The sequence below is a fragment of the Paramormyrops kingsleyae genome, chromosome 2 (genome assembly GCF_048594095.1).
Source record: "Paramormyrops kingsleyae isolate MSU_618 chromosome 2, PKINGS_0.4, whole genome shotgun sequence".
Classification (NCBI taxonomy): domain Eukaryota; kingdom Metazoa; phylum Chordata; class Actinopteri; order Osteoglossiformes; family Mormyridae; genus Paramormyrops; species Paramormyrops kingsleyae.
In genome coordinates, this window is record NC_132798.1 from 18,157,717 (window position 1) to 18,184,485 (window position 26,769).

At 45.2% G+C, this 26,769-nt stretch overlaps 2 protein-coding genes across 6 annotated transcripts; both read left to right on the plus strand.

Annotated features, from left to right (window-relative positions):
- Nucleotides 1-236: 236 nt before the first annotated feature.
- On the plus strand, nucleotides 237-4,190 carry LOC111858773 (serine/threonine-protein phosphatase 6 catalytic subunit). Of its 2 annotated transcripts, none has more exons than XM_023840853.2 (7): nucleotides 237-545; nucleotides 985-1,166; nucleotides 1,291-1,356; nucleotides 1,659-1,800; nucleotides 2,252-2,331; nucleotides 2,770-2,979; nucleotides 3,094-4,190. In XM_023840853.2, the coding sequence occupies exons 2-7, from the start codon at nucleotides 1,038-1,040 to the stop codon at nucleotides 3,340-3,342; spliced, it is 876 nt and encodes a 291-aa protein (XP_023696621.1). In that variant the 5' UTR covers nucleotides 237-545; nucleotides 985-1,037; the 3' UTR covers nucleotides 3,343-4,190. The 2 variants fall into 2 exon arrangements, with proteins under 2 accessions (XP_023696621.1, XP_023696620.1); XM_023840852.2 differs by having other exon boundaries at nucleotides 242-545; nucleotides 1,071-1,166.
- Nucleotides 4,191-4,469: 279 nt separating this feature from the next.
- Nucleotides 4,470-26,769, plus strand: LOC111858658 (protein SCAI). Of its 4 annotated transcripts, none has more exons than XM_023840596.2 (18): nucleotides 4,470-4,740; nucleotides 5,073-5,127; nucleotides 10,950-11,089; nucleotides 15,087-15,182; nucleotides 15,800-15,886; nucleotides 16,008-16,106; nucleotides 16,201-16,297; nucleotides 16,497-16,595; nucleotides 17,955-18,107; nucleotides 18,234-18,335; nucleotides 18,840-18,941; nucleotides 19,667-19,745; nucleotides 20,525-20,624; nucleotides 20,916-20,997; nucleotides 21,663-21,735; nucleotides 23,061-23,234; nucleotides 23,615-23,715; nucleotides 24,068-26,769. In XM_023840596.2, exons 3-18 carry the CDS (start codon nucleotides 10,983-10,985, stop codon nucleotides 24,212-24,214), a joined length of 1,698 nt encoding a protein of 565 aa, XP_023696364.1. In that variant the 5' UTR covers nucleotides 4,470-4,740; nucleotides 5,073-5,127; nucleotides 10,950-10,982; the 3' UTR covers nucleotides 24,215-26,769. The 4 variants fall into 4 exon arrangements, with proteins under 4 accessions (XP_023696364.1, XP_072563344.1, XP_023696365.1 ...); XM_072707243.1 differs by having other exon boundaries at nucleotides 4,470-4,712; XM_023840597.2 differs by lacking the exon at nucleotides 4,470-4,740 and adding an exon at nucleotides 4,932-4,956.

Below are 26,769 nucleotides of genomic sequence, written 5' to 3' on the forward strand. Positions count from 1 at the left end.
AATGTTTTAGGGAGAGAACAGAGTACCCAGGGAAATATGAATTTTGTGACATTTAGTCTGGGGCTGTGCAAAAGCCCGATGATAGTGTCAAATGAGTATAAGAAACACGATATATAAAAGTAAACACCCACCAGGAAACCGACACCATAAAGACGAGGTATACTTAGTTATGACGATGGGTTATGCCTGCGCCGCTTCCTGGTCAATAAGCATCACCATTTGCTTTTTCATATTGTACATGTATGTGTGTCAGTGTGTGTGTTTCACTTAAGCAAGCTTGACATCCTCGCTTTTGTGTTGGATTTAGCATTGAAACGCACGTGACAGGATGGCTTTAATTTAGGCTAGATACCCGAACAACACAAGCATCGCTTGCAGTAAAATCCTTTTTCGACGGATTGAAGGGGGGATAAGAAAGCGGATGTGACGTACAAAGGTCACCGTCGCCCGCATCTTCAACGGTGGACGCGATGGCGCCGTTAGACTTGGATAAATACGTGGAGATAGCGAGGGAATGCAAATACCTACCCGAGAATGATTTAAAGGTGAGCAAAGAGCTCTTCTCGTTTCGCGAAAATAATTACGTAAAGGCAGCTCCTCGGTTGCGCTGGCACGCATTGCATTGTGAAGCGGACGTACATGGCGTAACAGATACTTAGAAATGACAGCTGTGTATACGCACCGCAGCCTACTGCTTTGGAAGGATAACTCCCTGAAACTAGTGTGATCGGTTATCAGGGTCGATGGAAATCCATGGGTTATGTGCCGCTGTTTTACTGTCAAATTGTAGTTTTGCTACGATGGCACTTGGCTGTGTAGAAACAGGGTGGTCATGATGCAGTGGGTTTATTTGCCATGCAAATGTTATTATGCTTTATCTCGTTATGCATTCAAGACGACGACCTGCAAGACCTTGCAAGTACTTCGTGTGTGTGCTTTACGCGTGTTTCGTGGCTGGTATATGTGCTGGTGTGTGTGATCTAGATCCGGATGGGTACTTCTGGGGGCGGACGTGTTAAAATCGGCAATACTGCGACATGACTGAGCCCTGGATGGCCCATCCTTTGCAGAGACTCTGCGACTACGTGTGTGACCTTCTTCTGGAGGAGTCCAATGTGCAGCCCGTCTCCACTCCGGTCACAGTCTGTGGAGACATACATGGACAGGTAGGTGATGGCCTTCTAATACAAGATAATGATTTAATGTTTATTTTTTGCACGATTAATTAACAGTATCAGCTGGACTGACGTTGTTCCCTGTTTTCTTAACCTTCTGCCCTACTGCTTTTAGTTTTATGACCTGTGTGAACTTTTCAGAACTGGGGGGCAGGTTCCAGACACAAACTATATTTTTATGGTGAGTATTGAAATTTGTTGGGCTGGCCTGTGTGGGTTATTGTGTTGTCTGAAGATGGCTCTGTGCTGTCTTTCTACATTTTGACATCACTTTTGACCGAACTTCGTTATTCTGAACATGGCAGAAGACAGTTATACCATGCCAGCACCTGTCTATAAAAAAGATTTTTTTACCTCATTCATGGATTCTGTTGAAATGCTATTTCTTGTCATTTTTTTATTGCCTGTTAATGTAACGACCGCAGATTGTTCTGGAGCATTTTGCATGACCAGATTCTCCGGATCATGATGTTCTGCTCGTAGGGTGACTTTGTTGACCGGGGATACTACAGTCTGGAAACCTTCACCTACCTGCTGGCGCTGAAAGCCAAGTGGCCCGACCGCATCACTCTGCTGCGGGGAAACCACGAGAGCCGGCAGATTACACAGGTCTACGGCTTCTACGGTGAGGTTGATTTGCCGCTTCTCAGTGTCACGGTACATGGGGAGCTGCCACCACAAATCATCCCAATTATCCCTGAAGAGATGAGAGTGAAAGGTGCAAAACACAGAGAATCCACGCTTGCAGCCTTAACTGCAGCTGACAGCCGTCAATTTGATTCTGATGTATCAACTGGAGGAGAGTATCATTTTTAAATGTGATTTTCCTATGAAAGCAAATAAAACATTCTTGATAATGCATCGGGAAAGCAAGCTTATAGTCTACATATTGTGGCAAAATAGCTTTAATGGTGTTCAGTCTCTTTTCTGATGCTTTAAATGTTATTGGCACTTGCCCTTGATTGGCTGGCATTTAGGTATAGCGTGCATGTCCCGATGTGGTTTGAGTCCAGTAAAAGTGTTTAGGTGTGGATAGATTCTTGTGTTATCCTGAAATCTGCCTTCTTGTCTTCTAGATGAGTGCCAAACCAAATATGGAAACGCAAATGCTTGGCGATACTGTACGAAAGTGTTTGACATGCTTACAGTGGCAGCCGTGAGTATAGCAGTTTATTAATGTTATGATGCAGTGACTTTTTGGTGCTTCAGGTGTGTACAGTCTGAAGTCTACAGAGCTGTACTTCAGGTTGGAACCCATCCCAGGCAGCACAGGAAAAAAGGTGCAGGTTTCGCGACTTTAAACCAGCTATAATGCAAAGGGGAGGGGCTAATTTGGCTACGCTAAGGGATGCACTAAGGGACACTGGAGAGGATGCACCTCTAAAAATTTTGTTGCTGTGGAATCAACAATGACAATAAAGCATCTGAATCTGAATCTGAAACACCAGCATCACCAAAAAGATTAAGATTCATTAAGAATTTTTGTTCCTTGCAGTAAATTGTCTTTGATGTGAGTTTGGCTCCATAACTGGTAGATTTGAGACCTGTCCTCCTCTTGCTCTGGTCGTTTGATGGTGATGGTCTCCTGGTACAGCTTCTGGACGAGCAGATCCTGTGTGTGCACGGTGGCCTGTCGCCCGACATCAAGACCCTGGATCAGATCCGTACTATTGAGCGCAACCAGGAGATCCCGCACAAAGGGGCCTTTTGCGATCTGGTGTGGTCAGACCCGGAGGATGTGGACACATGGGCTATTAGCCCAAGGGGAGCTGGTTGGCTCTTTGGAGCTAAGGTCACAAATGAGGTTAGATGCAAACCCCATTCAGAAAGCTAAAAGCTCTTGTGGTCATGGCTTGTATTTGTCATGTGATCCTTCATTTTGTGTCATTATTTTTTAACCCCCCCCCCCATGTTACAGTTTGTCCACATCAACAACCTGAAGCTCATCTGCCGCGCCCACCAGCTCGTCCATGAGGGTTACAAGTTCATGTTTGACGAGAAGCTGGTGACGGTGTGGTCGGCGCCCAACTACTGCTACCGCTGCGGGAACATCGCCTCCATCATGGTGTTCAAGGACGCCAGCACGCGGGAGCCTAAGCTGTTCCGTGCCGTGCCGGACTCTGAGCGTGTCATCCCACCCAGGACGACGACACCATACTTCCTCTAAGTTTGAGAGTTATTAACGCACCCTCTCTCCCAGGCCGCTGATGTAGATATTACCATTTTTCTGTTCTCCACTGAATGTTTAAGGTTTGATGTTATTAAATTGTGCTGTTTTTAATCGCAGAATTTACTGTCTCTGGTATCACCCAGTAAACGTGGAAATGTTTCTTTTTTCCTCGTTCATGTTTTTCTCCTTGCTATGCAGGCCTCTCATTATGTCGCTCTACGATAAATCGGTCCTTAACCATGTGGAGGTTAGGTGTTCTTTTGTTATTCTTACTACCATTGTGACACAGTCACACTTGTTGCTATGGTACTTCATCGCACTCGGTTGTTTTGCTCGAATCCAGAAGTTGGTGGTGCAGCCATGAAATGAATCTGGCTTACGTTCCAAGAGGATGTTAAGTGTCTGCTTTGAAAGCGGACATGACTTGAGGAGAAAATGAGAGATGCAGGATGTGGGACTTGGTCTGGTGACATCGTAGCTTTGCTCTGAACAAAATGATATGTGAGCGCTTATGGTTCATTTAAAAAAAATGCAGCTCTGATGATATAATTTGTAAGTATACATATAAATATAGTCTCCAGTGCAGATATAGGCCTACTATGAGGTAAGCTACTACAGGAAATATTGTGTGCTGTTTTGTGTGGCAGGATTATTGTGCTCCAGCCAAAGTTTGCAGACAGAATTCATTCAGTCATATTAAAAATGCTTACTAATGGCTGAGAGGTGCAGGTGAGGCATATTGTATTTGTACAGGAAAAAATATTGTAATAGTTATTGCAGCTTTATAACAGTGACACTGCAAAAGTAGTGCTTGCATATTGAAAATTAAACACCTTTATAATAAATTTGCTGCCTGAGTTTTTTGTTGGAGGTCGCGGAGTCGGTATGTATAAACTCTTGCTAAAGGGTCAATGACATACAACAGCATTATGTTTTTAGCAACGTAGCGGCCATTGAACGGTGTTGCGGCGTCATTTATCGCTACTAAACTTGCCAGATGTGCAGAAGGTACACAGCGCTGTCTCTTATTGGCTTGACAGACAAGTTTGACAGCCAATGAGAAGCTGCCAAACTTTATAGACATAATCCTGGTTCAAACAGAAAACGAAGGGCGGATACGATAAACGGACGAGAAACATCCAGCCACTCGCCGCAGCTGGACGGAACTGCATCAGTTGGCACCAAGGTTGCCCATAGACAGTTCATGGGCTACTATAGTTATGGATCATAGGCTGTAGCCCTATAGTTCATGGGCTACTGTCTTTATTTCAACGTGAAAAGTACGATGCGAAAATATATATAGTTTGCTGCTTTTACCGAACACTAAATTTAAAAAAAATCTCCCATATGTGTATACTGCATTTTTGGTAAATACGTTGTTTTCATTAAGAGTAGGTACGTGAATGGGAAGTTTGTAGTTTTGTGAGAGATGCTCTTTCGCTAGATTCCTTAGAACAGTGATCAAAACGTGAGATTTTATTTACATTGATGCGCCGCAGATATTTATGCAAATATCTCAGACGCAAAGCATGCACCTTTAGGCTTATTAACGTCGGCGGCGCATGTTTGCAGGGACATGCTGTGTTCCTGACCGTAAGATAATCGTAGTCTGTACGTCACGGTAATGGCATCATTAGACACCGCTAACTGGCTATAAACTGTGGTTTGCTGGGCTTATCCAGTCCTGTTCTGCGTTTACACTGCCCGACCGTTTTTTTGTCCTACAGTATCCAGAGGGCTGCCAGCTAATTTGACTGCCGCTCTTAATCTCTCCTAAAAGCGGTATGTGGATTAATTTCCGTCTTTTTCTTGCATGACCTTTTCTCTACATTATGCATGAACTGTGCTGTGTGCATTTTTCAGTACTGTTAGTGTTTGATTCTCGTTGGTGTGACTATGCTCAAGACGCGGTCATGTGTAGTATCTTCCCTTAGTTTTATACAAAGCAAATTCAACATGCTAAAAAATGGCTCGATCTCTTGTATTACGTGGACTCCGCTGAAACGCTGTAGTTCATGGAGGGCATCGCGCTCGCCTAGTCCTGCAAAAGATTCATGTTTGCATGACGGTTTGCAGGGATGCTCTCTCGCAATGCTTATTTTATACGCGATCGCAGCTTTGGAAGTTAAATGCGCCTCGTTGGATATACGAGAACCAACATATGCACTTGAAGCAAACGATCGTTCGTGGCTTATGTAGGCAAAGAGATTAAAATCATATCCCTGAAAACTGAATGGGAGACAGCTTCGGGAAACGCTTACATTCTTTCTTTTGTATTTCTGTTGTAGACAAATGCCTCCCTTTTGCTGATATCAGTTCGTATGCTGTGGTATTGTAATCGAAACCAGAATTTCTTTTTAAAATCTTGTTTTATCTCGGCTGTTTTTTCCTTGTTGAAAGTGTGGTAGAGGATGCAGTGGAGGCAAAAGCACCAAAATGTAATATATTCGGGACAGATTTAGCTCAGCCCGCCAGACTCCGTTGCACTTATTTAAATATATCACAGCCCTTCACGTCTTTTTTGTGTTACTGATACCAAGTGTTTGCAGGAGCCAGTGATGATGCAACGAGACGTGAAAGCGAAATATCCACCACCGCTCGTTTTTCTTCATTTAAGAAAACGTCTGCTGCCTTGCCAATGGAGGCACATGCTCCATCATGTCCCTTCCTACTCGGTAGATGCGATTTCAAAAGGTCGCTCTTGAAAAAACTTTATGAATGAATCTGGGCTTGTTTTTCCGACATGTGCACGAAACAGAATCGCGCGAATATCCGAAGGCGATCAGGCAGCACCCAGCCCGTTTTGTCACTTCGTTCCTTTCATAAAGAAGCTGCAGAACAGCGTTTCAGTGCAGATGTGTAATAAATTTCCCCGGATCTACTTGCATTTTGGAGCCGCGGTTATATAGTAAACATGTGGTCCATAGCGTTTTAATGAAAGATTTATCACTTCTCTGTCCTCTTCGAATTTACAGCATTTCACACTTAATCTATCGCCTTTCACACAGTGCATGCGATTTACAGTATTCCACACACAAATTTATCATTAAAGCATGTTGCACACATTCATGACATGAATTCAGGCGTGCAGCCGTTCACACCCTCCTAGCAAAACCTAGTTCGAAGTGGCTGGATCCTATTTCCCTGCGACGGTTATAAAAGCCCTCTTCATCTGTCAGGGCTCGGATTTGTTGTCTTAGTGTTTGGTTATGTGTTTGTAATTGTAAATAGTGAGTTTTGTCTGGCGTTTTTAAGTCTCGTCTCCCATAATGAGGGTCCGCTCAACTTCCATATTATTCCAAATGTTTTCATTCGTGGCTACCTCACCAGTGCAAGTAGGGACATTTCCTCACATTAACATCTTGCTAAAACACCGAATTCAATTACAATTAAATCTAGAAGGGATAAGACACAGGGATTTTTATGAGCTTACTAAGATGTGCATAACTGATATATGTTTAACTGAAATCACGAGTATGTGTACCTGTTTGTTTGTTTGTTTGTTGTCGTCAGTGAATAGGATATATGTGTTCTACATTGGATGGCACAAGCTCAGCATAATGAAAGCTTCGGGTGGGATTTGACGTTCCCTCCTCTGCATACTCGTCTTTCTCTGGTATGGAGTATGGCGACTCTCTCTGGTTTGGTAACTCCGTCAGATCTGTTCGTTAGCTTAGTCAGTGACCATGGCATCACATGGCTAATCCAGGTGGCTGTGACGCGACAGTGGGATGTATGGGGATTCTGGGGGCAGGGTGCAGGGGGGGGGGGGGGTTAACAGGGGGCACCAGTACCTTCATCGCTTAGCAACCAGCTTTGTTTCTCCACTGCTACAGAAGAAGGTAAACAAGAAATGCTCCGTCTGTTCACGCCTTAAAAAACATCGCATGTTGCTTCATTTCTTATGTTTAGCATCAGGTAAAAATAAAATAAAATTAAAATGTATTTTTTCCCCAACAGTTTATGCTTTTCTGGAGTAATACATTTTCACATAATTAAATTTTTGTGTAGGTGACCCGAGGAAAGCATTCCCAAGTGGGATGGGAAGTATTAGGATGAAGTCAGGACCAGCAGGGTAATGAAGGCTGTCCTTTGAATGGGGACTTTGTTTGCAGAAAGGCAGTCCCCTTCCACAGAGGTGATGCGGTAACCATGGAGCCCATCGTAGCAACACGCCAGCTAGCTGAAGAGGCTTTGTTTTGACAGGAAGTGATTGGGTCTCTGTTATGTCGGGTTTATGCTTGGGGTGGATGCGTCTGAGGGATGAAATGAACAGAACCATCAAAATAAGTTTTATTTTTCAAAATGAGCAGCCTGACCTGAGAGTTCTGGCCCCAACTGTAAATCTCTCTAAATCCATCAGTGTAAATTAGTTTTGTAAGATCAGTGTCTAGGTACCATACACCGTACAGTGGTATGCCCTAAAATGGGGGGGGGGGGTAGCTTCCTTAGTTCTATGTTTTGCACAGGCCTGTTTATCACTCTTTATATGAAAGAGGCTCAATTGGCTGATGTACTTCAGTTAGTTGGGATGGAGTATCTGTGTCTCACTTTATTCCTCAGCTGTCTGTAAGACTCGCTTTCTTTGCACTGTGTCTTTATTCATGTCATTGTAAGTCACTTCCAGCTACCTTCTGTCTGCCCCCCCTGCTGTGATGATTTACCAGCTGCCTTTGGCTCCGCTGTCATCCCCACATAGCTCTCTGCCGTTCCCCCACCACCTCACACAGGCACACACTGTTGTGACTGATATTCCTGATCTCCCATAATTCTCAGCTCACGATTCCCTTACGGCCAATCAGTCTCCATCAAGCTACCCATATTTTGGGGTGGATCGTGACCATCAGCCAGCAGATGTAGCATCCTGACACACATGCCTACTAGACTCCTGAAGCTAATCTAGATCGGATTTGTTTAGAGCTTGCATGTATTTGGGTGTGAAAAACCAAGTTTCTGTTATTTCTGCCAGTAGGGGGCACTCTTCCCTCTGGAGAAAATAAAACACCAACAGCCCAGTGCAGTAAGGGAGACTCTTCCGCAGAGGGCACTGATTCCTGGATATGTGTGGTGTGGTACTGAGTACATCACACCACATTGTGGTCCTGGGCCTCCACAGACAAGGCCACATAGGACAGCCTGTACCTCCACAGAGGCCTGGAAGTTCATCCTGTGCTGCTGGCTGGCTGATGGTCCAGCTCCCTCCTCCCCCTGCATTTTTGGACTGTCTCCCTTCAACACAGCCTAAGATCCAAAATTGTATGTTTGTCATTTGTCCATCTGATCCAAAAAGAATCAGGGGTCTTTCCAGTGAAAAACTGTATAGAAGGACTGGAGCATGATGGGTAGTGAACTTGTGGTGGTGGGGGGGCAGGGAGGTAACATGAGAGGGATTTTTATCATTTTTAATTCAACTCAGGATTCAGCACATGGCAGGTGCAGTGTTTGGAGCTGCAGTACCAAGGCCCAGTGTAGGAACAGCTCTGTGAGAAATGCCTGAACATCAGTGGATGGTTGTAGAATGCACAGTGTTCAGATGTGTTGGGTTGGCCATAGCTGTCCCAGGGTGTCGGACCCTTTGGCTGTCCCGGGGTGTCGGACCCTTTGGCTGTCCCGGGGTGTCGGACCCTTTGGCTGTCCCGGGGTGTCAGAAGTCTACCTGTGGCTGTCCCAGGGTGTCGGACCCTTTGGCTGTCCCGGGGTGTCGGACCCTTTGGCTGTCCCGGGGTGTCAGAAGTCTACCTGTGGCTGTCCCAGGGTGTTGGAACATGTGGCTGTCCCGGGGTGTTGGAACATGTGGCTGTCCCGGGGTGTCGGACCCTGTGGCTGTCCCGGGGTGTCGGACCCTTTGGCTGTCCTGGGGTGTCAGACCCTGTGGCTGTCCCGGGGTGTCGGACCCTGTGGCTGTCCTGGGGTGTCAGAAGTCTACCTGTGGCTGTCCCGGGGTGTTGGAACATGTGGCTGTCTCGGGATGTCGGAACATGTGGCTGTCCCGGGGTGTCGGACCCTGTGGCTGTCCATAATCTATGCCTTTTCATCTCATTCCAGCTGGTTGAACTGGCCCTGTTAAATGTTCTTTATTTCCACCGTCACTGAAACGTGTTTTCTTGAGCTGATGCCAAAATACTTGTGTTACTCAAGTATTTTTTTTCCCTTAAATGTAAATGATGCGGTTAATGAAGTACACAAATGAGAGCAATACCCTTGCCAAAGTTATTTTCGTCTAATCTACCCACCTTTGAGAGGAATGCCTGTCAGACTCTACTGTGTATGACATTTAGCAACCGGCAGACAAACACAAACTCGTGCGTACTGTGCATGCATATTCTGTTGTACTAGTTAATTGTGCAGCCGTGTAGTGTCATTTTTGGGGCTGTGACAGAAATCTATGGAAAGACATCAGAGGTGTGAAAGAATTCATGTCCCACTGAGCAATGCGACTCCCGTTCATCTGCCAGGCGAGACTAGAGCATCATGATGGCTAATGCGTGGTGGCTAACCCATAGTGGCTAATGCGTGGTGGCTAACCCATAGTGGCTAATGCGTGGTGGCTAACCCATAGTGGCTAATGCGTGGTGGCTAACCCATAGTGGCTAATGCGTGGTGGCTAACCCATAGTGGCTAATGCGTGGTGGCTAACCCATAGTGGCTAATGCGTGGTGGCTAACCCATAGTGGCTAATGCGTGGCTGCCATTTGCAAAAGTCCTAGAAAGGGACTGACTGTCGTACCCATGAGGTTTTGGGGTTTAATCAGTCATCCCCATTCAGCATCCCGCTGAATAAACGAGAGGGGCGTAAATCATAAGCTGTGTTACACAGTCATGAACATGCAAGCTGAGCACTTTGGATAAGGAAAATGTTCCATCAATCTTCTGACTGCTGTTCCAAGCCTGGAGCCTGTCCCAGGCAGCATACGGCACGAGGCAGGGGACTCTCTTAATGGGATGCCAGTCCATCACAGGGCACAAGCAAAATCATTCACTGTGGACAATACAGAGACAATAATTCACTGAACTCCATGTCAATGGAGTGCAGGAGTATTCAGAGCAAACTGTCTCAGACATGGGCTAATGTGCACAAACACACACACAAGGTTCGAACCCCCAGCTTTGGAGATACAGTCCTGCCAGATGAAAATTAGAGAAGTTTTTGGAGCCTCGGAGTCCGGCACAAATTAGATGTTTTTTTTTTTCTCAAAGTTGTGCACATCACCTTGAATCCAGCTGAAATGTGATATAAACATAGATCTTCCCAAACTAGAGAACTCTGTTGCATGTTCCCACCTCATTGTTGACTTGGAGCCACGTTGCAGTGATGGTATTTGCTAGCCTAGCGACTAGCAACATGACACCTGCCAAGGATTGTCAAGTGTCCTGCTAAGCACTACACAAACATAGCCGCCCCCACCCCCTCGTGTTCACGTCTGCTCTCGGTAAACAGTCAAAGCTGCGTGTTTGCTGACGGGGCAAAGCAAATAATAGATGGTGATAAAAGATAATCTTTGTGAGGCTGACGCAATTGGTTACTATTCCTGCTGCGGTTCGTATGATCCGTGGTAAACACTAACGCTGTCTGCTCACCGGCTTCGGCTTGACTTGCCTTCCAGGAGCGAGGGGCCTAGCGGACGCAAGTGGACGCCATGACCGGCATCGGAGCAGAGGATGACGTCCCGCTCTGCGAGAGGAAGACCATCACCGACTTCTGCTATCTGCTGGACAAGTCGAAGCAGCTCTTCAATGGCCTGAGGTGAGACTCAGACGGTGGAGATGTTGGAAGATACTGATTTGGGGACAGGGGTGAGGGATAGGGACGTTGACCTTTGTATGACAGAGTAGTAACATCCATTGGTGAGTATGACCCAGAGATTTCTCTTGTATGTGTGGATATCTTCTTTCCTGTGCTTGTGTCTTTTCTCTGATAATTCTCGCCTTTCCCTCTCCGCCCTTCACTTTATCTTTCCCTTTTATGGCTTGCTTCTACCTAGTTGTGTCTGTATCTTGGTGTTTTTCTCCTCTGCATGTATTTTATGGTTCACTCACCCCTTTGGTGGGGACAGTGACATTGGGGAGAATTTTATTCTATGATATCCGACTGGGCTATTTTGGGAATCTGACGTGAGGAGTAGGGCGGGGGGGGGGGGGGGGGTCGCTGTTTATGCTAAGATGCCAAGTATGATTCTGCGCCTACAGTGATTGACTGGATGAGTCACTGTAAAGCTGCTGTTTCATATTGGCGGCTTCGTTGGGCCCTTGTTTCTGTGTGCGGTGATGAGTGTGAATCCATCTGCTACTGCTGGCGTCCATGTGTATCCAAGAGAAGATTAGTAATATTATTAATAAACCCTTTGAAAAACTGAAATGCTTTAGCAAAAATGCTGACATCCAACAGGAGAAGAAATGAAAGGAAAGTTTATCTTAGGCAAACAGAAGCAGTAACAAAATGAGGCTTCTGTGTCCTTCACTGTGGTGATGTTTTCATACGACCCTGACGATCCAGTATCTGGTTGCAAAAGCTGTACACAGTAAAGCTGCTTTCTTTAACTTACTATAGAGTTGGTTTATCTTTCGAAGGATCTGAATCGGCTCTTTAACCACTACGGAATTTGCTGACCGTGGGGAGTCAGTTTTCCAGCAGTCGACATAAGCCCCGTTAACATGAAGTGGATTTACTGAGTCCACTTGGTTCAGTAGAGACACTGGCTTCCCTGAAAGCTGGCGTCAGCCTCGGGTGCGTGGCCTGCCAATGTCAAGGGAGACCAGCTAGACTTTCCTCTGCTCCGTACCACAGCTGTCCTCTACTGTCCCTCAGATTATGTACAAGTACCATCTAGTCCCTGTAACTGTAATATTTTTTTTTTTTTTGAGAAAGCAAGGTCAGAAAGTCTCTGAAGCCATCAAGGGCTAAAGGTCTTGCTCTAGTGAACAGTGAAACGACTGCGCTGACCCTCTGATTTGAACCATTGACCTTTTGATCGCAGACGCCGCCTGCTATCCCACTGAGCCGCTCGTCACCACTCATTGTGTAATTGCCTTTATTGTTGCACATAAAGGCATGTAATTAAATGGACAGTGAGCTCAGGGTGCTGACTGACTACAGCTGGAATGAGGCTCAGCAAGTGAAAAACGAAATGAGCTTTAATCCAGTCACTTCAAGCTGCTGCTTGTGCTCCATCTGAATGAGAGAAAACAGGAAGAAAAAGAGCCCCAAGCCCCCCCGTCCATCTTCTGTGAAATATAATGGGAGTGAATGGCATTCTTTCTGTGGTGATTAAACCTGCCAGGACAATACATTAGAAAAATACAACAGCAATGTCTATTAGCAAAAATTAGGATTCAGTTACTCAAGATATTCCACAGACTTTGTAGTGAGCAGTTTAATTTTGGAACTATTTTCTTCTACCGAATTCCACACACCAATCATATCACTGCACAGAAGACATACCTGGGCTGCTCATACTCGTATCTTCTGCTCAAAACTAGCCAACACTCAGCAGAACAACCTAGATGGATAGCACTAAAGCCCCCCTAAAGCACATCTCTATTTGAGTTAGGAATGCGAGCCGATCTCGCTTCCAGATCACTGTGCAAACACAGACGGCTGGGAGTGCGGGCGAACGCCAAACGCAGAGGGTCAGCCGGGGGCTTGGCCGGGTCCGCTGCCAGACGCAGCGCGATCTGCCGGCCTCCAGGACAGCGCCTACGCCTAGTTTGCTGGGGGAGGGGGGCTTCGGTTCACGACAGCTTGTTTTCTGCAGAGTTCTGTGGAGAGAGACATCACCCGAGAAAGGGAATTGGCTTTAGATAAAAGCACACGAAGAGCAGTGCTAAGCAAAGGTACATACTCTGCATTACATTTAGCAGACACTTTTAAACAAAGCAACACAAGGCCTCGGTTCACGGGCCTAACGCTGAAATCTCTCTGCCATCCCCAGATTTAAATCACCAGCCTTCTACTCACAGACTCAGCATGCTAAGTCACTGAGTACCACTACACAATAATACCAGTGGGATATAATGAAAGTTTCCACTTGCTGGTCAACTCATTAATGCTTTAAAGACATAAAAAATAAATAATCAGATGCGGGGACACATTATACAAAAAACACTATATATTTTTTTAAATCCGCATTCTTAAATCCTTGTTTAATCCTGGTTCTGCTGGCAGAAGGTTACACTGAGCATCAGGCTGCTTCCAGGCTCAAAGTTTCTAAGACAGCAGGACAGAAGAACAAGGTGAAACAGGAGACATTGGCAATAACTAAAAACCAGCCAGGCAGAGGGCAGAAGCCACTTTCTAATGACCATCAACTTATTGGGCAGTGCCTCATAAATCGGAGGATGACTTCAAGTGACCTTCAAAAGGAATGGGAAACATTAAGTGCAGGTGTGCTAGGACAGTTCGTATCAGACTCCTAGAAGCAGGACTGAAGTCCTATAAAGCAAGGAAGAAGCCCTTCATTAATGAGACACAGAGAGGAATTGGGCTGCAGTTTACATATAAATTACATATTATTCACAGATGCACACCCATAGACTGAGAAATGAGTGAAACAAAACATTGTGCTGTGGTCTCTTAATTTTTTCCATGGCTGTATCAGAGGGAACCCCACCAGTCTTATGCACATAGACCCGGCTTTGTTGTGGTGAGTTCCATTGTTAGCTTTAGCTTTAGCTGCAGCCTCAGACATGGGCGAGTCTTTTAACTCCGACCCGTGTGACTCATCAACATGTCCGTCTGCCGCTTCGAGGGAGTCCGCCATCCCCGGGAATGTTTCTCAGAGATAAGAGTCTGCTCCTGCCAGGATGGCCTTAGCCGACCTCAGACAGTAGGCTGCCACTACTGAGGCCCAGTGGCAGATGTGGCAAAGGGGGGGTTATTCCTATGTTTGTGTGTGTGTGTGTGTGTGTGTGTGTGTATGCGTATGTGTGTGTGTGTGTGTGCGTGCGTGCGTGTGTGCGTGTCTGTGTGTGTAGCACATGCAGGGGCATGGCTAGAGATTTTGGGCCCCATGAAAGCATATAATATTAGGCCCCCCAGTCCAAACCAATCCAGTTATTTTCCTAATTTTTTAGGGCCCCTGTCGCTCAGGGGCCCTTGGAATCGTCCTAGCTTTCCTCCCCCTTACGGCGCCCCTGAGCACATGTATATATCACATTGTGGGGACCGGTTGTCCCCACATTGTGATAAAAACCTGTATTTTGACACCCTTTTGATCCCTCAACTCAAATTTTATAAAGATTTCTGAATGCAATCAAAAAAACTAAAACCGTATTGTATTTTGATTGCTTACTTATGGTTAAGGTTAGGGCTAGGTAGGGATTAAGATTCATTGATGGGATTAGGGTCATGCCCATAGAAATAAATGGAGAGTCCCCACAAAGATATAAATAGAAACGTGTGTGTGTGTATCCGCTCACACATGTGTCAGCGTAATCTTTCAGCTGCTGTTCTCCTCACTAGCCTCCAGATGTGTAGTCATGGCAACGGCCATGCTGTATTAAGGCATCCAAAAGTGGATTGGGAAAGTGGGATAGAAGCTCACTGTATTTCAGCAAAGCCCGGCTGCCATTTCACACGACTTTGAGAAAGACTAAAGTGTCATTGTCATTAAAGTCACAGAACAAAGGTCTCCTCGTGAGCCTTGTTACCAGCACATGGCCATATAGAGAGATTATGGTGCACTCTTTGGTGGTCTCTAAATGCTCTAAATGCTTTAAGCTTCCTACTCCTCCTCCTCTCCCAGAGACCTTCCTCAGTACGGACACAAGCAGTGGCAGTCCTACTTTGGCCGCACCTTTGACGTCTACACTAAGCTGTGGAAGTTTCAGCAACAGCACAGGTATGACACCCCAGAGATGACCGACAGGGGGTTGAGTGTACTGTGTTCAGGATTTATGAACTGATTTTGTTCTGTAAATGGAGGTTTGGTAAATTGGCCTGGGTATCTCGGTCAGTCATGTCGTAAACCCTTCAGTCCCGTTACTACGTTGACTGTGAACTGAATGGTGTTTCTGTCCCCCTTCCGGCTCGCGTCTAGCTCTCCTGTATGGTGATGTGTAACTGGCAGCGGGAGAAGGAAAGTGGTCTAGGGGTGATGTCAACCTCCCTTTATTTGAGGGGGTTTTTGGGGGATTTGTGTATAACAGCGTCTGTTGCACAAAAGCTGCACTGATGCACTGATGAACAAAAGCTATACCTTTTAAACATCTGTGGAGCTTGGTTAAGGATGCAGCCCTGAAGGTCACTAATCCTGACTGGCGCTATTTTGCCATTATCTGGCCTTGATCAGGAGACCTGAACTTCCTTATAAATTACTAAAAATGTCTGTCTGGATAAATGTATGCTCAACAACCAGAGAGTAAGTTCATCCCCTACATGAGGTCGCTGATGCTGCCCTGGATGTCATGACCTCTCTGCATGTTTCACAGAAAACATGTCAAATCCTTTCACCTCCAGGCAGGTGCTTGACACTCGTTATGGGTTGAAGAGGTGGCAGATTGGGGAGGTGGCATCCAAGATTGGCCAGCTGTACTACCACTACTAGTAAGAAACTTGTTACTCTCAAACTCACAGTTAATGTTATAGTAACCAAAGAGGTAGACTGTCTATAACGAGATGAATCTGTTCATCTTATAAAGTGTTCTGGTCATGTGATTGGTTCTAGTTTACGCACGTCTGAAACCAGCTATCTGAATGAGGCCTTTTCCTTCTACTCGGCCATCCGGCAGAGATCCTACTATTATCAGGTCAACAAGGAGGACAGGTGGGTCCCCTTCGGAACCATGCAGTGAATTCCTGCGATTGTTCTCTGTTCCCAGCACAACTCCCTACTTCTCCGTCACTCTGTCTTCTCCTAGGCCGGAGCTGGTGGTGAAGAAACTGCGTTACTATGCCCGCTACATTGTGGTCTGCCTCCTGCTGAACAAAATGGACCTGGTAAAGATGCTTGTGAAGGTAAGAGGTGGGGCTCAGTAGATTGCATAGTCTGTATGCTCCCCTCGTGATCCATAGTGGAAAAGCATTACATATGTCTGCTGTTGAGGAGACCTTTTTTATGTCTACTTGGAATTCACTGTGCGCCCTGGGCTCCTTGTACTGTACGGCTGTTAATTACGAGCTACCCTGAGGTGTGCTCGGCTGCGCCTGCATGCAGGAGCTGTCAGAGGAGATAGAGGAGTACACCCAGCGCTTTAGCACGGAGGACCAGCTGGAGTGGAACCTGGTGCTTCAAGAGGTGACCGCCTTTGTGGAGGTACTGCAGTAAAATCAAAGTCATACAGTCCTAGAGATTGACTCTCCCATACACTGACTCACACGGACACTGACACTCCCATACACTGACTCACACAGACACTGACATTCTCATACACTGACTCACACAGACACTGACACTCCCATACACTGACTCACACAGACACTGACACTCCCATATACTGACTCACACAGACACTGACTCTCCCATACACTGACTCACACAGACACTGACACTCCCATACACTGACTCATAGACACTGACTCACTTAGACACTGACTCACACAGACACTGACACTCCCATACACTGACTCACACAGACACTGACACTCCCATACACTGACTCACACGGACACTGACACTCCCATACACTGACTCACACAGACACTGACATTCTCATACACTGACTCACACAGACACTGACTCTCCCATACACTGACTCACACAGACACTGACACTCCCATACACTGACTCATAGACACTGACTCACTTAGACACTGACTCACACAGACACTGACACTCCCATACACTGACTCACACAGACACTAACACTCCCATATACTGACTCACACAGACACTGACTCTCCCATACACTGACTCACAGACACTGACTCACTTAGACACTGACTCACACAGACACTCCCATACAGACAATGCCTCATACAGACACTGACTTATACAGACATTGACTCTCCCTGACACTAATTCATCCAGACACTGACTGTCCCAGATACCAACCCACACCAACACTGACTCTCCTATACACTGACTCACACAGACACTGACATTCCCACACACTGACTCACACAGACACTGACTTATACAGATATTGACTCTCCCTGACATTGATTGATCCAGACACTGACTGTCCCAGATAACAAAACACACCAACACGGACTCTCCCAGACACAGACTCTCCTGGACACTAACTCCCCCAGATACTCACTCTTCCAGACATTGACTTTCCATGACACTGACTCTTCCAGTCACTGACTCACACAGACAATGAATCTCCCAGGCACTGACTTATCCAGACACTGACTGACACAATTTGGACTCACTCAGACACCAACTCACACAGACATTGACTCTCCCAGACCCTGACTCATCCAGACACTTATTTCATCCAGACACTGACTCTCCCAGACACTGATTCCCCACTTGTGGATGGATCTCAGTGTAGGGATTTACAGTTTAGTTCTGGCTGACAGTTAGGCCCTTGGATTTAGTGAGAGTTGCATCTGTAAGAGAACTGGTTTTTATTTGAATTTAGACCATCTTTACCGCATGTCTGTGTGCCTGTGTCTGAATGGTTGGATCTGTGTGTGTCTGGGTGTGCGTGAATTTGTGTGAACCCAGGCGGACCCAGTGATGATACTGACCAATGACAACGCGGTCGTGATCACATCCAACCGGCTGCATGAAGGGGGCGTGCCCCAGCTGGAGCCGGGCATGGTGGTTGGTCAGCTCGCCCTGGCTGACGCGCTCATCATCGGCAACTGCAACAATCAGGTATCCCACCAAGGCAGGGAGGTTCGTTGTGATTGTGAGTGGGGCCTTTTCTCAGAAGCTGTGCACAGTGAAGTCCTGCAGAAACATGTGGGCAGCACTGGAGCAGAAGACCTTTCCCTTCACCAGGTGAAGTTCAGCGAGCTGACCATCGACATGTTCCGGATGCTGCAAGCCTTGGAGAGGGAGCCGGTGACCCTGGCAACACAGTCAAACAAGACCGGCACCCTGGTGAGCACAGCACATGTACACACACACACACACACACACAGAGACATAGACACACAGACACACAAGTTGATGTACCTATCTAAATGGAGACTAGTCATTTCTATGGGAAAAACCCTAATCCCAATCACAACACCCTTAACCTCTACCCATCCCTAACCTTAACCATAAGTAACCAACCCAAATACCAGACTTTTGGCATTTTTACTTTTTTGATTGCATTCACAGATTTTTTATAAAGCTGATTTTTTATACCTCAAAAGATGTCCCCAAAAGTAGAGAAATTTCAGTTTCAGGTTACACTTTGGGGACAATTTGGTCCTCAAATGTGTTCTATGCAAACACACACACACAGACATAGACACACACATATTCTACAAACACATATTATACAGACACACACAATCTATAGATGCATAAACTCTACACCACACTCACTATCCAGACACTATCCGGATTCAATCGTAGACCACAATCATAACCGTGAGCTCTCCTGATGTCCTGCAGGAACCCAGTGAGAAACCACCTAAGCGGGAGAACCCTCACAAGTACCTGCTGTACAAACCCACCTTCAGCCAGGTGTACACCTTCTTATCTGCATCCTTCAAGGTCAGTACCAGCTAACATGCAGTTTACAGTGCCAATTACTATTCACTTATCATGCCAATTACAATTGCAGTAGCAATTAGGTCTATTGTGTCAGTTCCAATTGCGATGTTATTTCATGTCAATTACAATTACACTGTTGACTACAATGACAATTAAAGTTCCAGATATAATGATACTTATAAAGGCAATTATAAGGCATCCACACTGCTACAACAGAAAAGAGTATTCAGGTTTTTAGCTGCCTACAACAGTGTAGGCAGTTGCCCGGACATTGGGCCGTTATGAAAGAAGACAGTCGAAAGAGCAACGTCTCCATTACTGGAGAATCCGCTTCTCTCTCTTCTCTCCCCGGGGAACCTTCCTGTCACCGGAGTTGTAGCATATAAATGGGCTCCTGCTCTGTTGCCATAGTGTTCCTGTTCCCGTCTCTCCTCTTTAATATATATTCTCTTGCTCTCTGGATCTTAAACACTTTCTGGACAAATTTATAGGGTCCGCTGGTGAAATACTTCATTTTAATTGTATGCTGTAATTTTTTAGCAGTTTTACTGCCAAAACTAGGTGATAAAAATGAGCCTGATTCTACCTCTTCAGACACTCACATGTACATGTAGAATCTGTATCCTGATCTGTGATTGAGCCTGATTCTACCTTTTTATACAGCCACACGTATGCGCAACGTCTTTGTAACCTGGTCTGTGATTGGGCGATGTTTGCTGTTTCAGGAGCTGCCAGCGAATAGCGTGCTGCTTCTCTACCTTTCTGCCACTGGAGTCTTCCCCAATGGACGCGGCGAATATGACGGTATGCTGTAGCACATTCCGGCCATTTCAGCTGTCCTGCACCCACCCCAGGCTGTGGAAGACCAGGACTCAAGCTAGTCCCACAATCCTCATTTTCTGTCAGATTTCCACTGCAGTGCGTGTTTGTTCGGTCATTCTTTGGCACTGGTATGGCACTGTGTGGTGCAGGAGTGAAGCCTCCACCCACTACTCCTGGGCCACAGCCTCAGATGATGGACTCCTGCGGCCTGCCGGCCATGTGGCTGATCGTTAGCGGTGGTGCTAATTAGCCGCAGCATGTGAGCTGTCACCCGCTGATCCCCCCTGCCCTTTTCCTCCCTGGCTTAGGTTCACAAGCTTCTCTACATGGCTCATCTAGGCCTCACTGTTATTTTTCTTCAGTTCCTTCTCTGGTAGTCAGAAAAAAGTCCTTCTTCCCCATGGTCTTCCTCAGGGACTGTCTGGCAGGACCATGCAAACGCGGGCCCGTGAGAAATTCTACCAAAATTCTACCCCCCTTCTCCAAGACAAAGCTCCAATTATCCATGCTCACACGCTCATGGGCGCCCCCTAGAGTCTGGGCCCCTGAAAGTCTCCCCCCTTATGGGCAGCCCTGCTGCCTGGTGGAATTTCTGGCGTCTTTAACTGAATACATCAGTTGTTTTTATCCTTAGTTGATGTAGCCTGACATACTTTTCCCTCTGTGAGACCATTTGTTCCACTGGTGTGGATTTGAGTAGGAGGGATACCTGCAGTGTCTATCTATACAAGATGTTCAAGTATGTGCGTCCCTCTTGGCAGGGCCCTACGACCTAGGGGGTGTCCTCACCAGCAACAACCGTGACCTGGTCAACGGGGAGACGGTCCAGCGGAGAAACCAGGCAGAGAAAGAGATGCACTGGTGAGAGAACGAGGCATGGAATCAGCCACAGCAGACCCAAACAGAGCACCTGCACCTTTGCCTCGGGCAAAGCATGGTGTGGTATAGAAAAGCAGCATTGAATCATGGGAAATAATGCTTCCCTTCCCTGTGTCCATTGTTTAGGGACTGTTTTTATCTGTGACTTGCAAAGCATGCTGGTCGTTGAACCTGTACAGAAAGCTGAATATTTTTGCTCAGGCTGCTCTGGTTGGGGGTACAGCAGCCGGTTCCCCCAGTACCCTGGTGACACGTCTCCCTTGTCTATCTCAGTCTCCATCCAGGTGACCTGTATCCTTTCACCAGGAAGCCCCTCTTTGTTATTGTGGACTCATCCAACAGCATGGCCTACAAGGTGAGGGGGACACGAGCTATTAACCAATGTGTATGTCTTACCAAAGAAACACTTTTATCAGATCTTAATTTATAATAATTGTTTTATTTATATTTAGTTGCTTAGGGGATATCTTTTCAAAGCAACTTTAGTGGATATTTAACTGGATCAATTAATGTCATGAAACTTAAAAAAAAAAAAAAAAAAAAACCTTTGGTAGCTGTAGTGTTTTTCAAAATAACATCATCCCAACTATGAATTGTGACTAATGAACGATTTGTCCAGACGCCACCTTGTGTTCAGCATTAAGTATTGCAATCTGGATATATCCTGGTTTTATATATCAATATATCACCTTTTCGTATAAAGCATTTTCTAATTGATATTTTGATATTATGTGCCTTACAGAGGCAAGACCCCTAGCTACCCATAGCTGATGTGTTTTAACCCATCAGTTTAAGTCCAGGGTATGAAATCTATTTACCCATTAGTAAGTTTAGCAACAAATTCCGGTATCATTCCAAAAGACAATGCCTGTACATACTATCTAACAAGCACATATTAAAATCCAGCACATAAGGAGTGCAGTCTGTCCTCCTATTCTGTTATTATGTGCAGAAGTTACTGAATGGGACAGGACCATCTGTGCAGTTACTCACTACTTTTTGTGTGTTTTCTTTCACCAGAATTTCTTGAATCTTTTCGGACAGCCACTGGTGTGCCTGCTGTCACCCACAGTCTATCCCAAGAGTCTGCAAGGTGACTGTAGTGTTCATGCACTTTTAACTGTTTTATTTTTCTGGAGTGCAGGGTATGAATTTTAGTACCGTTTTGTGGTGCAGCACAGTGGCGCCTCCTGGTGGTGCAGTGGTTAGAGCAGTTGCTTCATACTTATGGAATGTACCCAGAATCTAAGTGTTTGGGGTTGGCATACAGTTTCCCCCCAACTGTCCAAAAATATGCTATGGTGCAGTGGAGTTGCTGAATGGTGTGTGTGTGCCCTGCGGTGACGTGGTGCCCCATTTTGAGTTTTTCCCTACCCTGCACCCATAGTATAGAAAATTATTTTGGCAGTCCTACCAGCCACTGTATAGCTGATGGTATGGTCAGAGCCACTACTTTCATTGTGGAAGAATGCAGGTCTTACTGCATTGTGCAGATGTGGGATAAGACCTAGAGTCTGGCAACCCTGCAAGTGGGAGTGAAGGACAGCATTGTGCTTCTCTGTATGTGTGGCTTCTTACAGCAGTTATTTAACATTAAATTTAATTGAATTTTATATGTATAGCACAATTTCACATTACATTGTCTCAAAGCACTTTACCTTGTCCCTGCCGAAAGCCCACAGTGAGCAAACCAGAGGCGACAGTGGCAAGGAAAAAACTCCCTAGGAGGAAGAAACCTTGGGAGGAACCACACTCAAATGAGCCCATCCTCCAGGGGCCGGCAGAGGAAGTCCAAAATAGCAAAGTCACAATTTATAAAGTAAAACTGTGTATAGTCCATGTATAAATGCGGAAAGTGCAGCTGATGTCAGGACCGGCAGGTGAGGAAGCAGTGTAGCAGTGTAAGGAATGCAGTGGAAAGGTGTGTGAGTCACTTCACTGCTTTGGGTGTGAAAAACCAGCGATTCAGTCCCCAGTACAGCTGCTTCATATTTTTTAGGGGTGACATAGACTAGTCAGTGGAGTGGTGAAGTCTGTAGACTGTGACATTGTTTTAAGGTACCTAGGTGTTCTCGTTCGATTTCATTTTAAGGATAAACTTTTCCTCTAAGCAAAATCTTTGTTTGCTTCCTGATTTTTTACATTGTAAACCTGCACTTAGTTCTGGCCCCTGGCCCTTGAAGTATTATCATGAACTGTTTCTGTAGATTTCCACATATATTTGTAGAAAATTGTTTTGCTTGCTTGTCACCCCAAAATAATATCAATATTCAACACAACTCATACTACAAATGTGCAGTTTCCACCTTACAAAAAAACAAACTAAGTAATCTTGAAAACTGTTGTCAGTTCCATACGACTTACTGGTAGATATTGTAATATGTATAGTCTATTAACCCCGCCCCCTTCTTTCTATAGACCAATCACAGCGTGGCAGCCTCTTCACGCTCTTCCTGTACAGCCCCATAGTGGCCTTCGTCTCTGTGTGCGGCCTCAGTAGCCTAAGGCAGGGCCTGTGGGAAAAGGCCCAGGAGTTCCTGCACCTTGTGTACCGTGAAGTGGGCCAGATGATCACCCGCTCTCGCAGCATAGGTACCTTCCCAGGTTGTAGGTCCTCGGGGCCCCATCCTGAGTAGCTCTCATAAATTGCCACTTAGTGGCCACTTAGTGTTTAATCTAAGAAAGAACATCTAGTTCACAGTGTTGGGGAAGTTACTCATGAAAGTAATTCATTACAGACAGAGGTGGAAAGTTCAGGTCCAGAAAGTACAAACCCAGACCAAGGTTTTGTTTCAACCAACCAGTTGAGTATAAAGAGTCACAGTCACAGAGTACTCAACTGGTTGGTTAAAACAATACCGTCGTATGGATTTGTTCTTTCAGGACCTAAACTTTCTACCTCTCTCTGTAATGGATTACTTTTGTGAGTAACTTTCCCAACACACTATTTCATTCTCTTAATTCTCTTTCAGACCAGGCCTTTCTGCAGTTCTATGGGGATGAATTCCTGCGACTTCTCCTCATCCGCTTTGTCTTCTGTTCAGCCGTCCTGAGGCTGCACAAGCTCTTCCGGGTACGTTAGCATGTTAGCGCATTAGCATACACGTGCTTTTTTTTGGTAGGTTAGCATACTAGCGCATTAACGTACACAAGCTCTTTCAGGTACGTTAGCATGTTAACACGTTAGCATACACAAGCTCTTTCAGGTATGTTAGCATGTTAGCGCATCGGTGTACACAAGGTTTTTCGGGTATGTTAGCATGATAGCGCATTAGTGTACACAAGATCTTTTGGGTAGTTGTCCTATCTTAGCAGGTGTTGTCCTACCTTATTGTTTGTATTACTTGTTTGAGGTTGTATGGATTACAGATACCCCCCAGAAGTCCTGTATGCTTTATGCTTGTCTTTCCCTCTGCCCAATGCAGGATTCCCGGAGTTACCCTGAGTCCTACCCCCAGCTTCCCAAGCCGGACACGGTTGAGAACAGTTTGCTGCAGAAGCGTGTGCTAGAGCTGGCAGCCATGTTGGATGTGCAGTCCCTCTTCTACAGCAACACCCTAGATGGCTTCTGACAGCCCTCCCCCCGCCAGTTCCCTCAAACGCTCTCCGAAGGGGTGTTGATGGTATCGAACATTCCTAGACAAGAACGTCCAGTTTATTTGATCATTTTCTCACTAGACGTACATTTTTCTACTTTTAAAAAGAGCTGATCATCTATTTTTTTAAAACATGGTCAAACAGTTTTATATTGCACCTTCTTAGAATTTGGTTCTAAATGTACATAAAAATACACTTTTGTTGGCAGATACTAGAAAACAAGTAGCTGTATCGTGTTCTGTCAGCATAGCGACTAACATTGGATTGTCATGGGGCAGAGGTGTACTCCACACGCACTCTCAGATCATGGGTGTCGGATTTCGCACGGTGTTCAGCTGTGCTGGGTAGTAACATTTCCTTTGAGAGAATATGTTGTAACCCATCTGCACGTGTGTGCTGCAGTCAGGAGTTACCCACCTTTATCCCATTCTTACATTATGGTTTTAAAAATACTCATTATGGTAGCTGAAATCTGCTCATCGCTTTAGGGGTTTTTTTCCCCAGAATTATTTCATCTCCTTTGTTAATGAACCTGTTGTATTTACAGAAGAAGTTTTGAACCCCCCCCCCCCCCCCTGCCAGAAGTTAGCCTTTCTGCAGGGGAAGCAAGATTAATCTTTGAAGTTCTTCACAGTGATTTGTTAACTGTCTGGTTTTGTGAATATGGGTAACTGCATTAGGGATGCTGGCAATTCAGAAGAGGTCATGTGTCACTTCCTGCCAGACTTACAGGACATGCAGGAGGCCATTTACTTAGAAAATGCACTTTTAAATGTTCCTGGCTGTCGGTTAGAAGTACCACCCTCTCTCCTGCATGTTTGTGAATTAGGTACAGTCCAGCGTTTACGGTGTGCCAAGCTTCTCACATTTGTCACGTGTGATGTAGACAGGCTGTTTTTTAGCCCGGGTAGCAGTACAGTTCACAGGTGAATACAAAAAATATGTGTATATGTAGATAATATATATATTTCTATATATGTGGGTGTCTTAACTGTGACAGAATCTAGCACAAGTGTCTATGGCGCTGTTTTTGTGAAGTCCGACTTTGACGCTCTAGCTAAAAAATACCGCTTCCAGTGGTGCGCTCCAGACATCCCCCCCGTCACTTATTTGCTCATTTGCATTGACAGTGCTACACACACAAAACTTCATATATCTTGTCCAATAGTAAACGATGAACAATGAGTGGTTTGCACGTTTTGAGATTTAAGGACAGGCAGCGCGTACAGATTGCGCCTTTCTTCTTTGGGTGCGCTTTAGGCTTTGCTACAGTGATAGCACAGGCTGACCCAATGACATGCTAAGGAAACACTCACGGGGCGAGTATATTGGGAAAAAGTGTGGATTCATTTTATATACACCTGCAGTCTTTAACCTCCACAAAGCTAATCAAGTCCATCTCTGCTTACTTTTGGGGACATATGCTTTTATATAATTGCGACAGCTGAAGTCCTTTCATTTATTTAAAACCTGTTGCAATAGATGTTTTTAAGTTTTTAAAAAGCGATATTCCTCATTCCCACAATAATAATCACTGCCAGACAAAACATTCCTTTGACGTTTGATTGTAAAATAGGAGATGACACAGTTAATAGAACAAATATTAGGGTTCCAGAACAGCTGTGGCTAAAATATTTGCAGCAGAGGGCAGAAAAATGCACACTGTGACCCAACATGGCGGTCTAGCTAAACACTAGTGATGGCCAAATGAAGCTTCATGAACCAATTGCTGTATTGTCTGACACCACTAGATGGTGCACTCTATTAAAAAAATTCATGGGCCAAAGCAAACCAAGAGCGCCATCTAGTGGGGTCAAAAAGAGAAAATGGTTCATGAAGCTTCTTTAGCTATAACCATTGAATGTCAATAAAAGGGACGCGTGTCCCTTCTTTCTGTCGATGCCAGTGCACTGATACTGACTGGCACTGGAGCCACTGTGTGGGAAGACTGTAAATGCCCGTCTTGTCTACAAACAAATGAGTTGGAGGTCGGTCGTTACAAAATACACCTCCGGATTGACAATTATCACCGGTTTAACTTAGGTTTAACACATTTTACTGTACACTTAGAATGCTTAAGTGTATATTATACCGGTATCTTTTTTTCTATATTAAGAACATGGTTAAAACACGATTTAGCCAGGACCTAATGTAATTGCTTTGTCAATATCAGAGGCATGTTGTAAGTTAAGTTGTCTTTGTACACGTGTTGGTCAAAGCCGAATCTTGTTAATTGGTTAGTAAGGGTGTTTTGCTGAAGGTGTAAAACAGAAGCTAAAATGTCAGAATACTCTTTCTTTATAAGCTAAGGGATTCTAGAGCTTGTAGTTCGTCATCTTAGATCGCTCTGTTGTCTGCCTTCAGAACAATATTGTCTTAACTGTCACCAAATTGATGTTGTTATTGTTGTTTATTTCTTGTAATGATGTAATAATATGAAGGATCAAAATAAGAATATCTGTAATGTTTTTTTCATAAAATGTTTTCACTGAATGCTTTTAAAAATAAACATTTAATATTGCTTAAGAAA